At 38.4% G+C, this 13,104-nt stretch overlaps 1 protein-coding gene across 4 annotated transcripts in view; it reads left to right on the forward strand.

Moving 5' to 3' along the window:
* The window catches only part of tanc2b (tetratricopeptide repeat, ankyrin repeat and coiled-coil containing 2b), a 122,671-nt gene that overhangs the window by 56,487 nt on the left and 53,080 nt on the right, over positions 1-13,104 (forward strand). For all 4 annotated transcript variants that reach the window (XM_056770658.1, XM_056770659.1, XM_056770661.1 and 1 more), the window contains exons 3-4: positions 3,414-3,482; positions 4,892-5,086. In XM_056770658.1, coding sequence (XP_056626636.1) covers positions 3,414-3,482; positions 4,892-5,086 — 264 coding nt within the window. The remainder of the gene's footprint in view (positions 1-3,413; positions 3,483-4,891; positions 5,087-13,104) is intronic.

Consider the following 13,104-nt stretch of genomic DNA (forward strand, 5'->3'; position numbering starts at 1 on the left):
GCACCTTACATACTTTTAAGACGATCATTTAGGCATTAAGCATTTAGTCGATCGTGATGTATTCTAATAGCAACTATTGTTAACACGACAGCTTACTTCTTAGGTCAGACGGCTTCGTGCTGTTTCCAGGCGGACCGTTACCGAACGTGACACGCACATCTCTGTGAAAACCTGTGATATTTAACCAATCAGGTGACGACTTCGAACGTGCTGAAGTGTCTCCAGAAATGTGTGACTTATGCATCAGACGTTCAGCCAATGGTCCATGGGCGTGACATCTGAGACTGAGCAAAGATCAATTCTTATCCCCATGGATAATTTGTGGTGGCAAAGCTTTATTTTGACGAATTATAGAAAGCTGTAAAACTTAGCAAGGAATGATATCACGGTGTCATTCAACAGAACCTGAGTCAGACGATACATGGCTAGCGCAAATCCATATTTTAGTGCAGGTGTTAAACCAGGATCTAGTTGTTTTTGCGAACTGAATCGATGGGAATCGAGGAAAGCCAAATATGCTGTCGCCTGCGCTTGAACACACTGCTTACACGGCGAAAATTATCTCACCAAGTACTTTCCAGTACAAATGTCTAAAAAGTCAAAGTGCATTTTCTTGATTAACAAGTGACTAATAAGTTTTGTTTATTAAATTTAAGAATTTGTATGTAAAACAAGCATTTGCCACAGTGGTAAGAAAACGAATATTTAATTCAGTGCTTAATAAGAACATAAAACTTAATTCAAGGTTTTGTTCTCACCCTATAGGCATTTTGCCTGTTTTAAGCACAAATGAACGTAAATTTAATATTTTTAGTCTAAGCGATACAAATTTTCTTGGGTTATTTTACTGATCAAAAAAGACGTATGTTGATTTAAGATTTTTGTTCTAGAAAACCAGACAAAAACTGTGAGATTCTTTCCCCCTGTGTACTGAGCTGCGCAAGCGTGAAAAAACTGGCTCCATCGGTGCGAAACAAAAGACCACACAAACTAAATCCACCGATATTCAATGACCCATCGCCCAATTCGAAAAATAGACCTGTCTGCCACCCCTTGCTCAAATGTCGAGCTATGGCTATGGGCAGGTAACATATTAAACTATACACACAATTTTGTTTTACTGTACAATAAATACAATTCAATACAATGTTTATTTATATAGCACTTTTAAAACAACCAAAGTCAACCAAAGTGCTGTTTATGATATACAAGACCAAACAGGTCAACAAAAATTCAAAGTAATAGAACACACACTGTAAAATGGATCAGGTTCATCATCGCACATCAGGTCAAAGAATATTTAATGCCAAAGAGAAGAAATACGTTTTAAGAGTAGACTTAAAAATAGATAAAGTTGAGGCTGTTCTGATTATGACTGGGAGACTATTCCACAATTTGGGGCCGACGACAGAAAAAGCAAGATCACCTCTGTTTTTTAAGACGTGCCCTTGGAACTTAACAGTAATCCAGAGTCAGCAGATCTGAGCGCTCGTGACTGAGTATATGGATGTAGTTGCTCAGATAGGTACTGTGGAGCCTGATTATCAGAATCAGAATCAGTAGGAGCTTTATAACCAAGTACTGTATGTTTACACACACAAGGATTTTGACTTGGCGACAGGAGCTTAGTCCAGAAGAAAGTGTACATATGGTGCAAACATAGTGCAAATATACATTAAGATGAGGATTAAATAAAAACAAAAATGCACTATATACAAAAAAACATAGACTAAACAACATCTAATTTCATACTCAGATACAAATGTATAGTATAATGTAATGTAAGTTGCTTTGGATAAAAGCGTCTGCCAAATGCATAGATGTAAATGTAAAAAATGGCAATAAAATGTGCTAAAAGGATAGAAATGATGTCATTCAAAAGAATGATCAAATTAAAAAATGAATTTCCAGCAATATGCATTATTACAAGCATTGCAAACAAATATATAAAGAGTCTATTAGATTTTAGATGGACTGTCAATATTAGTAAAGTACAAAACCCTAACAGGAAATCTGATGTCAGCATTTTCAGTATTTTTAAATGAGGTTATTATTGTTGTTTTTAGCCAGGCTAGCACTGGCCTACATTGCACATGTATACTGTGATAAAGTGCTTGGCCCTCTGGCAAGTAATATTCATGTATTGACTGGGTTGATCATTCCCACTGTTTTGATGGGCATTGTGTGTTGATTTTTTTCTTTCATGTAATTGACCATTTTATTTCATTTTATTAGTTTAATAAAATCTGCAATCACGCCCTTAATACTTTCTTTCCATTAAATAATAAACTACATAAACATAGAATTTTGTATTAGAATGTAATTTTCTGTTTCCTGCCTGGACTAGAGAATAAAAGTTTAATACATTGCATGAACGGGTTATTTTCTAATACATTTCGGACTGTGTGGTTGTTGCTATTTTGCCATAATACAATTTGTTTAAGTTAAGTATTTTAGTTACATTTACGCATTTGGCAGACGCTTTTATCCAAAGCAACTTACATTGCATTATACAAGTTGTTTCTAAGTATATGCAATCCCCTGGGATCGAACCCCCAACATTGGTTGCAAGCGCCATGCTCTAACCCCTGAGTTACAGGAAAGCTATAGTAAAACTTATATTATGCTTTTTGAATTAAAGCGTTTTCTAATTGTTATAAATGTTACAAACATTTTGGGGGGGCATAATGGTTTCCATTATTAGTCGTTAATAATATAAAAAATACAAATGATTTAAACTCTCAATCCCTCACTGTATGGTGGCTAACTGTATTTACATCCAGATGGCAGTTATGAGATGGGAGGAGTCTAATGTCCATTGATTACCCATACATCTTTCCTAATAGGCCAGACCAGCCATTCAAATCCCCTGCGGCCAGAAGTAATTGATCCCGCTATCGTTATCTCCATGCTAATCCATCATCGAGCATCTTATTTACAATTGGCCACTGCATTCCCTATCATTGCACAGACATCATCTCCCAAGCTCCGCCTTCTTTTGTCTCTCATCATTACAAAAGTGGAGCACTCTACAGCAAATGTTTTCCTGCACAATGTGTACAGGCACATTTGCACTGCACCTGCACTTGACCGTGTCACTTCCTGTCCATCCTAATCAGTCTGCGCTGCACTAACTTTGGGTTTTGATGTGGTTTGTCATCACTGAATGGTTATGGGAAAGAAAAGGAAATGGTTTTCCTCAGTTTCACACTTTTCCACCATGAGGGCCAAGTCACCTTCACGGCGGAGGAGTGTTGAGGGTCTTTGTGCGAGTACTCTGCTGGGGGTCCTGCACTCTAGAACCTGGTTACTGGACACCCACTTGATCTACCTGCTCGAACATACTCAAGCAGGCCCCACACCCCCACTCCATGCTCACTCGCTCTGCTCTTTCTCTCGCACTTCCTCTGCAGATGGTGGGAACAAGGGCACCATAGACATTCAGACCTCCAGCCTGGATCCCCTTAACTTCATTGGACAGGGTAAGCTATGGTTCAGCTCTATCTTTTGCGTGTTCATATATTTTGAAACTGTCCTGACCTTGTCTCATACCGATTTCAATTTATGCTGAAGGTGATTTGATGGTTTCCCAGCCTGGCCAAGCTGGTGTTTAGCTGATCTAGCATGTGGGCATGCTGGTCTCCCAGCCTGAGTTTGCTGACATGTGCCAAAACTGCTGTTAAAAAGATAATACTAAGCAACTGGGCTAGGCTGAAAGACCAAGCTGACCACCATAGGCGGTTTTTTTTCAACAGAATTAAGAAAAAAAGACTCTTGTGTTGATCAGCTACCATGTTTCAAAATGCAATTACCAGCTTAATCTAATTTTGCAGATTGGTGTGCGACACCTTTATCTTAATATCTGCTGATACATTACATTTTTAGTTTAGAAAGTTAGGACCTGTAAAAATGCAAAATACCTCAAAAAATGATCATATTAATTAAAATATTAATTAATATTAATATAAATTCAATCTAAAATAAATTCTTATAACCAAACCTAGACTGGAAATTAACTTCCAGCCTCTATGTGCGTCTGAAAAAAAAGTCTATCGATAACAATTCAACTATCACTTGTTATATTCACGTTGTATACAGGACAGGAAATAGATATACTACATATCCATATATCTGTGTTTTAGGGCAATTCCATGCAAATCTCAACCTTAAGATGAAAAACTTAAGTTTTCATAGAAGGTCTTCATACCGATAAGTCAGATGTCAATATTTGTGGGTTTACAGGAAATACCCATGTGAAGTCTCTTTTCAAGCACTTTTTAAAAGCATAGTTTTCCATCGTCAGGTAAGTGAATTGTCAAATCCATAACATAACCGTCACATCCATAACGGTCCATATTACTTATAAATGGGCACATGAAAATTAAAATAAGTAATAGTAAGTATTTTATGTTCTATAAAGAGCCATCTTTTCTCTATTTTTGGGGTATTATTGCTTCTGGTTTGTGCATTTTATTCACAGAAATCCTACAATGTATATTGTCTCTCAAAAACGTGCCTCCGCTGCATCCATAAAGCATTAATTGTTAAAATAGATAGTTGTGCATAGACTGATCATTTTCTGTTGTCTGGACTCTATCATCAGTGGTTTAGTAAAATATAAACAGATGAGTTAATATATTGGTAATAAATCAATTCTCTGAGAATTTATATTCCAGGTTTGACAGAAAATGTCATATCCATGAAAATAACCAATGTCCTACTGACTCAGGTTGATATATGGTGTATTCATGAACTGGACAACTGTGCGTGAAAACATAGTCACAGTGTTTGGAACAATCATCTTGATATAGTTTGAACTTGTACCTAATTATGACTCAATACCGCAACATGCTTTGTAATTTCCATGTCCATATATCTCTTAATCTTTTAGGTAGTAGCAGTACAGACAGTGACTGTGCCTTTGAGAGTGATTATGCCGTTCCACCACTTTCCATGAATGAGGAACTACAGCACATTCGTACAATGGAGGGGGTCTCGCGATCTCTCCCATCATCCCCTCTACTCACCCACCAGAATGGCAACTCAAGGCTACCACCTGTAAGGAACATCTTTGACACAGCCACAGGTACTTTCTCGCAATGTGAAAATTTCTAAAAACCAATACAAATACAAATTTACATCACATGAACAAAATGTACACTTTAGGATGATTTTAAGATGTTTATGGCACTGTTACACAGAGAGATGCTGTGTAACTGGCTTGATCCAGTCTATGTTTGCCCTGTGTATTATGGACTTTTATATTACTTCCTGTCCTGTGCCATGTTTTGTTTGGTGCCAAGACCAATTAACACGAAAAACTACAAAGGACTACAAAACATTGCACAGGACAGGAAGTAATATAAAAGTCCATAATACACACGGCAAACATAGACCGCATCATGACAGTTACAGTATATTGCTTTGTGTATGTTTGGTGTTTGATGTGTCCACTAGGGTGTGCCAGGCTCTTGTTCTTGTTGAACACTTTAGTGACTTAAACAGAATGAAACAACAATGATTTTGTCTTCACATTGTTTTCAAATTTGACTGTGTTTTAAAAATAATTGAGGTAATTTGTGCGTGTTTGGTTTTCTGAGGTCATCAAATATAGATGTGTCTAAATTGTAGTAAAAAAAATGGTCCTATGTGTTATTATTGCTCTCTCTTTCCTATCGATAAAAGCCTATATTTGCACTTCTGTCTGATGTGAGTTCAGGTGCATTGTGGAAGCTTTCCTGAAGAGGACAGTGGTATTGAGTTATGAATGGTATATAGTTATGAGTCATAGAATGGTTCTGTTATTGCTCTTTGTGTCAATGTCTCTTAGTTGCTCTGATTTAGGGTTCTGTTTCATTCAGTATGACTAGCACACAAGTTTGGACTTTGTACTTTGCAGTTTAAAAATATAAAATGGCAGCCCTGTCATTAGTATAAAACTTACACTAGGTGGTAAAGCTTGAGGTGGTAAAGGATAATGCTCTAACTATACTTTATATCCATGAGCCAACAGACAATAACATCAAGAGGCATATTCTTATACGCTACTCTTAACCTTGTTTAGGAGCAACAAAAGATGTTAGTCATCATTATTTGCTCTCAGCATAAATTGGTGTTTCTTTTTGCCCGTTTTGTAATACTCCTGTGTGAACAGCATTGTGGAGCTTCTCATCCGTTTTAATAATAGTCTGACCTCTTTATGAGCTCTCTTTCATCCTGTTATTCGTGAACATTCTGCATATTTATGAGAACCTAATCAGGTGTTGCTTTTGCATCTATTATGTTATTATGGGGCGAGAAACATATCATATGGATTAATGTACTGAGAAGGAAGGGTTTAAAGAAAGGCTTTGCAATTAGAACTATCATTAGGAGGGAATAGTAGAACATCTTTCCATACAAGTTGTGGATCTTTTTTCTTTATAAAAATAATTGATCATTTAAACAGAGGTATTGCTCACTGTTCCTGTTGCAATAACAAACCTTAAAGTCTCCATGAAATCAAAACGTTTTCAAAGTCAAAGATGTTTTTTGGATTATAGTATGAATATGTAAGCCTTAGGATATCTTTAAAGGACCCAGTCTTTATAGGCTTTGTTTATGTTTTTTTTTATGTTTAACAATGGGTGTTTCATGTTTCTAATTTAAAAAAGGCTTTATATTTCACATATTTCAAGTGTATTGTTCACCGCTGTCCCTCCTATCACAAAACGACTGGATTTCTGACGGTCTATATTAAGTCCCTCTTTCTGAAACGCTCTGATTGGTAAAGCTGACCAGGTCTGCTGTGATTGATTCCCCGCTTAGAGTGTGTGTGTGAAGATGTCCCACACATACCCTTCTCAGGCTGTTGTGATTGGTCGGTCCCCCTCTCAGTGCACGTGTATTCATAAGCTTTGGCTTTTAGCAATTAACAGTAACAATTGCGTCAACTTCACTTCATCAGTTAAAAACATGCGGATCGCTTGTAGTGTAACGGAGGTCTGCTAGTGCATGTGCAATTTATTTTCCTACTATGGCGAGGGAAATTACACCGGACCGAATGGCCTCCGACCGGTTATATTAATTAACACTAATAACAGAAGCGTTAGTTTTGCCTTTTTTATATTGGACCCGAGTTGTGTAATAAAAACAAGCAGATTGACCAGGAGACATTTGCAGGCGGGACTTATAAGGACGTTTCATAGAAGTGTTTTAGAGGTAGGCTATGCGCACACACAATATCAGTGTACTGTATAACACAGAACAGTTTTCACAGCCGATGTTAAAGTCACGGAAGATGTTATTTGACTGTTGGTTATCTTAGAATGTATGTAGCTGAATTCTTATTACCAGCTGTAAGACTGTGATGAAAGTGAAAGTAGTTGAGCGCATAGCTCAGTCAAATATTTACAATCTCTGATAACCGAACACTAGTCCAGCGGCTCTTGCACTTCTCTAAGGAAGACCTTGCCAATTTTTTTGCGTATTCCTTTTGGGCGGAGGTTATTAAAAGCACTCGGAATAGTGACATCATGTACCTGGGAAGTAGAGGGCTGTAGTCCGATTCCAGACGTTCTCTGTTGTCCTTGAAAAGCGAATTCTGTTAAAGGCAATATCTTGCTTGTCACTGAACTTTGAGCTTTAACTTTGAGCTTTTTGAGCTTTGCAAATATTGTTTATGCTCTAACTCTAACTAGACACTAAAGGTTGAAAAATGGGATAGCGAGGAATGTGGCCAAAATAGGTTTCCTAAAGAGGTTATGGTGCAGCATATGGAACCATTGAAGACAGTTCAAGATAGTATCGGGGAAAGGGTGAGCTTTTTGCATTCACTTAGAATACATTATGTTTTATATGTTTTAGGCTATATATACATTAAATAATAGTAAGACAATTCATGGATAGATCAGAAACTATATCAGAACAAACCCCCCACACCAAAAAAACTATAAATTCTACATTTTTTACTGTATTTATGTTCTAATTTGAATACATTTTGATTGGTTCCCACTTCTATTTTATCTCTCTATTACAGTTGTCTGTGATTATCTAGTGGCAGACAAATAGGAGAAAATAGCAGATTGTATCCATCTCTTCACCTTCAGATTTGAACAAAACCCAGCAAGAGAGAACTGACCTTTTTAACAGATCGATCACATCCTGATTTAAACCTCCCAGGACGAGGCAGGGGGTCCGATACAACCCCTCCTCCATCAGTTCAGCCTCAGTGAGCAGTGAAGATGTGGCGTAGCCTCCCTTGAAGAAACAATAGCTCTTGATTGAAAATGCCACTAGGCTTTACTTTTTACGAATTGAATTCTGTTTGCATGCCGACAATGGCAATTAAGTTCTGTCGATACTTACAGGGAGTAATACCGCTCTCAACAAAGTCAGATGCATGCTAATGTGGCTTGATTTATTAAGTTATATAAAGTTGTTTGTGAAACTCTTTGTCATTTCTCATCAGTCATTTGTCACCAGTGGTAGGGTAATTGTGTTGAGGGTCAACGTGTTGATTGCACAAACAAGCTGCTCACCTCAGTATGTGCAACGACTTGAGACATATTAAAGAATATGGGTAACAAGATATGATATCACTGCTTCTGTTTTTAATCAATTATAAAATAACATGCAATAATGCATTCAAAGGGATATCTACTAAATTGTTCATCAACCTTGTACACCATTAAAGTCTCCCTGTGGTTAAAGTCAAGTTTTTAATATATCTATATTTAATATGTTAATAATATGCTTAAAGTCAAACCATGTGCACATTTTCTCCATAAAACTGCAGTTTACCATAGACAGTGGTTGCTAATGCGCAGCTCAAATGTGCATTGAGAAACTGTTTAACGGCTTCTGGAACTGCCGAATGCGGTATTTATATTAGTTTATCTTTGTTCTGGGCTGGTGAAAATTATTGGAGGCGGGGACTAATTTATATGTTCAGAGATCCACGTTTACTTAATGCGGTAATGGTGTGCAGTTATATTCAAGACATTTTAAGGTATAAAGAAAAAATTGTCAAGTGAAAAAAACATGTACATTACATACATGTGGTATTTTGAGTCTTAAATATTAGTTTAAAGGAATATAATTTTAAATGCATTAAGACCTTAAGCTCTTCAATTTGGATCTTAGTATCGAGTCAAAAGGGTCAATCTATTATGTCGTCGACACATATTTTCAACTGGTCAGAAAGTGAACACGGAAAATCTTTGCACTGTCATGCATTACCTTGCACTATAATGGAAGTGAATAAACACAAAGTCTGGTGCAGGGGTTAACTGGTTTTGTTTATTGTACAAATTAAACATAAACCATCTCCTCACTGTAAGTGAACGCAAATGTTCACTGTTCATTTTTTACAGCGGGACCACAATTGGAACAACACCTTTGCAATTTGAGCAAGTTTTCGTATGAATGAACAGCCAAAACACATAGTCTTACGTTGAGGCCATTAACAACTCAATACAGAGAACTTTTTGTGCATTTTGCCTGTTCATTTACACGAAAACAGTGTTTTGGGGGACTAAAAATGCAAACTTTTGAAAACGGGTCTCAAAGTTCAAGTTTTTGAAAATGACGGGATTATCTTTTCCGTGTAAACTCTGATGGTGGCATTCCATTTCGAGAATGGTTCACTCACATTGCGTCAGAAGATAACGCTATGGGGGTATCCTCTAATACTTACCTACCTGAAGCCTAATTGCACAACGCCAGTACATTCCAAACTGTACTGGGCCAATGACGCTCAAGATGGGGCTGGGAGCGGCAGAACTAGGATTCTTTTCCTTCATGAGCAAATTCGTAACGAAGCCGGTGACACTGAATTACTGCCGGAAGAAGACTTACATCCCTCTTGGCGGTCCAGATGTCGCGGATGTATGTGTTGTGTGCGGGTCTCTGCTCTTGCAGAGGCAGCTACAGCCGGGTCAGGGTTCCCGCACTGTGAAAGTCTTCAGATCCACGCACAACGTCGCACTTATTCTGTTTGCTAAGCAGCTCCCCACTGCCGCCAACGAGCCACTTGTGAGTGCACAAGCGGAGAGGGGGAGAGAGCCGGAAACACCTCCAGTATCTCGTTCTCCACCCTTGCCGGTGCAGTTCGACGCGGAGAGTTGTGCAGAACCTGGGGTTAGAGTGGAGTGTACCAGAGGAGCCCCACAGGAGCGAACTCGACACGTGGTTCCTTAGCCCCATTTCTCCCCTAAATGCATGATGAGGTTATTAAAAGTATGGGAAGTGTGCCCTCGCTTTGGCTGGGTGGAGATCTTTTCCGAAGTTGACAGGCGGAGGCACGGGGATACACAGTGTGGCGGCTCACCTTTGCCGCTCTTCACCACTGCGGGGAAGTGAAGCTACTCTCACGTCAAAGCCAAGCCATATGAAGGCACACCTTGCTAACAAAGCCTACACTGCGCTCTTTGCACCGGCTTAAGCCCACTCACCCCAACACCGGGCCTTCTTGGGACTTATCTCAGGTCCTCAGAGCACTGATACGCCCTCCGTTCGAGCAGCTGTAGGAGGCAATCTTCAGACTGCTGTCTTTCAAAACAGTCATTCTTTTAGCCCTGACTGCAGCCAAGCGCATAGGGGACTTGGAAGAGCTCTCTGTGAATGCTTAGTGCATGGAGTTTGGGCCAGGCAATTGTTGCGTTACGTTGAAACCAAAAGCAGGGTAGGGGCTACCCTTTTTAGGCACAGGTGATTACTTTTGATTACCTAATAATGTCAGAGCCCATTCTACGACAACTATAGCTTCGTCATGGGCTTGGTTTTAAGGACACGTCCATTCAGGATATGCACAGCGGCTGGCTGCTCTTCACAGAACACCTTCACCTTACAGCTTGGAAGTGTCCTCCCTAGCTTCCCGAGTCCTCTTGGTAAGCACACCATCTGCGGCTACCTCGAGCAGTTAGTTACAGCCTTACTTGGTTCCACCAGGTTGTATGGTCTGAGAGCCCGGGCAGGAGCAGTGGCTGTGAGTGATATGACTCTATTGTATGATGCCATAGCCCCGGGAACCTCCGCTTGCTGGCCATGTTTGATTCCTTTTATGCCACGTATGTTAGGCTGGTGTTTCCCTTATTTGCTGCTAAATTCAGCTTGGCAATATATGTAGGCTTAGAGGGTATTATGTATCATGTCCTTCACTGTCTCGTCATGATCAGGGGGTTTTATCAGCTCGAGTCACTTTCACTGCTCACGCGGCACTGTTCTATACGATTCCCCATAACGTCAGCTTCTGACGCAATAAGTGTGAACCGTTCTCGAAAGGGAATGTCCGGGTTACTTTCGTAACCTCGGTTCCCTGAGAAACGGGAACAAACGTTGCGTCAAAGCCGCTCTCACAGCTCAAGCGGAAGGGTTTCTTTATAGCACAACAGTGCCGTCCACTGGCCTGGCATGCATAATGCATAATTTTTATTTGTTTTCACGAAATCAATGTTAATGCAGATCATTTTGATAACGCTGTCGTGTGTACGTAAAACTTTCCAAAAATGCAAAGGAAAAACTTTTCTGTCTTTTATCTTGTAAACGTACTCTTAGTCTGGTTAATGTTTCGCTGATTTCCTTGGTTAGATAATGGGATTCCCTCCTCCCAGATTTCAATTCTCAAATTCCATTTCAGTAACAAATCCAAATTAACTTCCACGATCAATACCATTACTGCCATCCCTATAGATCCCTATAGAAAATTAGATATTCCCTCATTGCCTATTAATTGGCTTGATGAAATTACAACACCCCCACAACCTTCTCTGATGTCAATCTGCTTCCACTTTTCCTCCTCAATCTATAGAACAATTCAATGATACGATTAGCCCTTGTAGCAAAGCCTTGCTTTTCTGTGGTTTCTCTACCCACGAAGAAGGATTATACCCAGAAGAACAACATCTTGTAGTGAAAGGGATCAGCTTATAAATGACTTGAAAGATCTTTCTGCCCTCATTTACTCTTCTTGGTCTTCCAAATTGCTTTCCAATTACACCTAACCCCCATTCGTCCACCTCACATCCCCAGATTTTCCCAGACGTGATCATTTGTTCAGCTAAATGGAAATGTGACATTTGGAATCTTTCTCAGGTGAACAGGCTCAGGCAGAGAATGAGTCCAAATGATAAAAATATGATAGTAAAACAAGGAAGAGCACAGACAATGTGGAGTTTTCTATTAGAAGATAGAGCCGTTTTTTTTCTCTTATGTGTGAAAATAATAACCAAGGCAAAAGACACCAAAAATACCAACAATAAAACACTGTACACTGAGGCAGTTCTATTTGTGACCCATCGAACAGAGTTTATGTTTATTTCTTCTAAAAGGGATAGTTCACCCTAATATCTGCAATTTAGAATAATATGTTTGTCTTCTCCTCTTCTTCTTGTCCATCCCTTAAATTTGAGAAAAATACGGGAGATCTGTATCATAGTAGTTTATTAACAGCCGCAAAAAAATTAAGATACCATTTCAAAGACCATCATCAGTTTTTCTAAATATATATGTATTTAGATCAAATTATCATTTTTGTTTCATTCTGTGAACTACTAACAATTTTTTTATATAAAAAATTAAAATATAGTTTCTGCATTTATTTGCCATCCAAAACTGGAGAAACCGAAAAACTGAAAGGATGCTATGTATTTATTAAGACCACAAATACTGCAAATTAAGAAAACAAGTTCATATTCTAAGCAATACAACAAAAATACTTTAATTTTTATGTCGACTTTATCACAGTTTTCATGTGACATGTCATGCAGTCAGTCTTTCACATACTGTTGGATGACTTTATGTCCCTCCCGAGGTTGGATTTAGTTAAAATGCAACAGACAATAGACTGGATATACTGTATAAATAAACAATCATTTTTATTCAAACAATTTTATATATACCTTTTTTAATAAAATAAATTTTTTGAAATTATTCTAATGTCTTCTATGTGCTTAAGTCTTTTGTTTTGTTTCATTGTGTGGTAGTGAAGGGTTGTCTTATTTTTTCTGTGTCTGCATATGTTATGTTAACAACACATCTCTGTGTTATTTCTTGAGAAACACGTTACTTTGGTTTATCTTATTCAAGAATATAATAAATAAAATAATACAAGATCCTACAGCTTTG

Source organism: Triplophysa dalaica, chromosome 17 (genome assembly GCF_015846415.1).
Source record: "Triplophysa dalaica isolate WHDGS20190420 chromosome 17, ASM1584641v1, whole genome shotgun sequence".
NCBI lineage: Eukaryota > Metazoa > Chordata > Actinopteri > Cypriniformes > Nemacheilidae > Triplophysa > Triplophysa dalaica.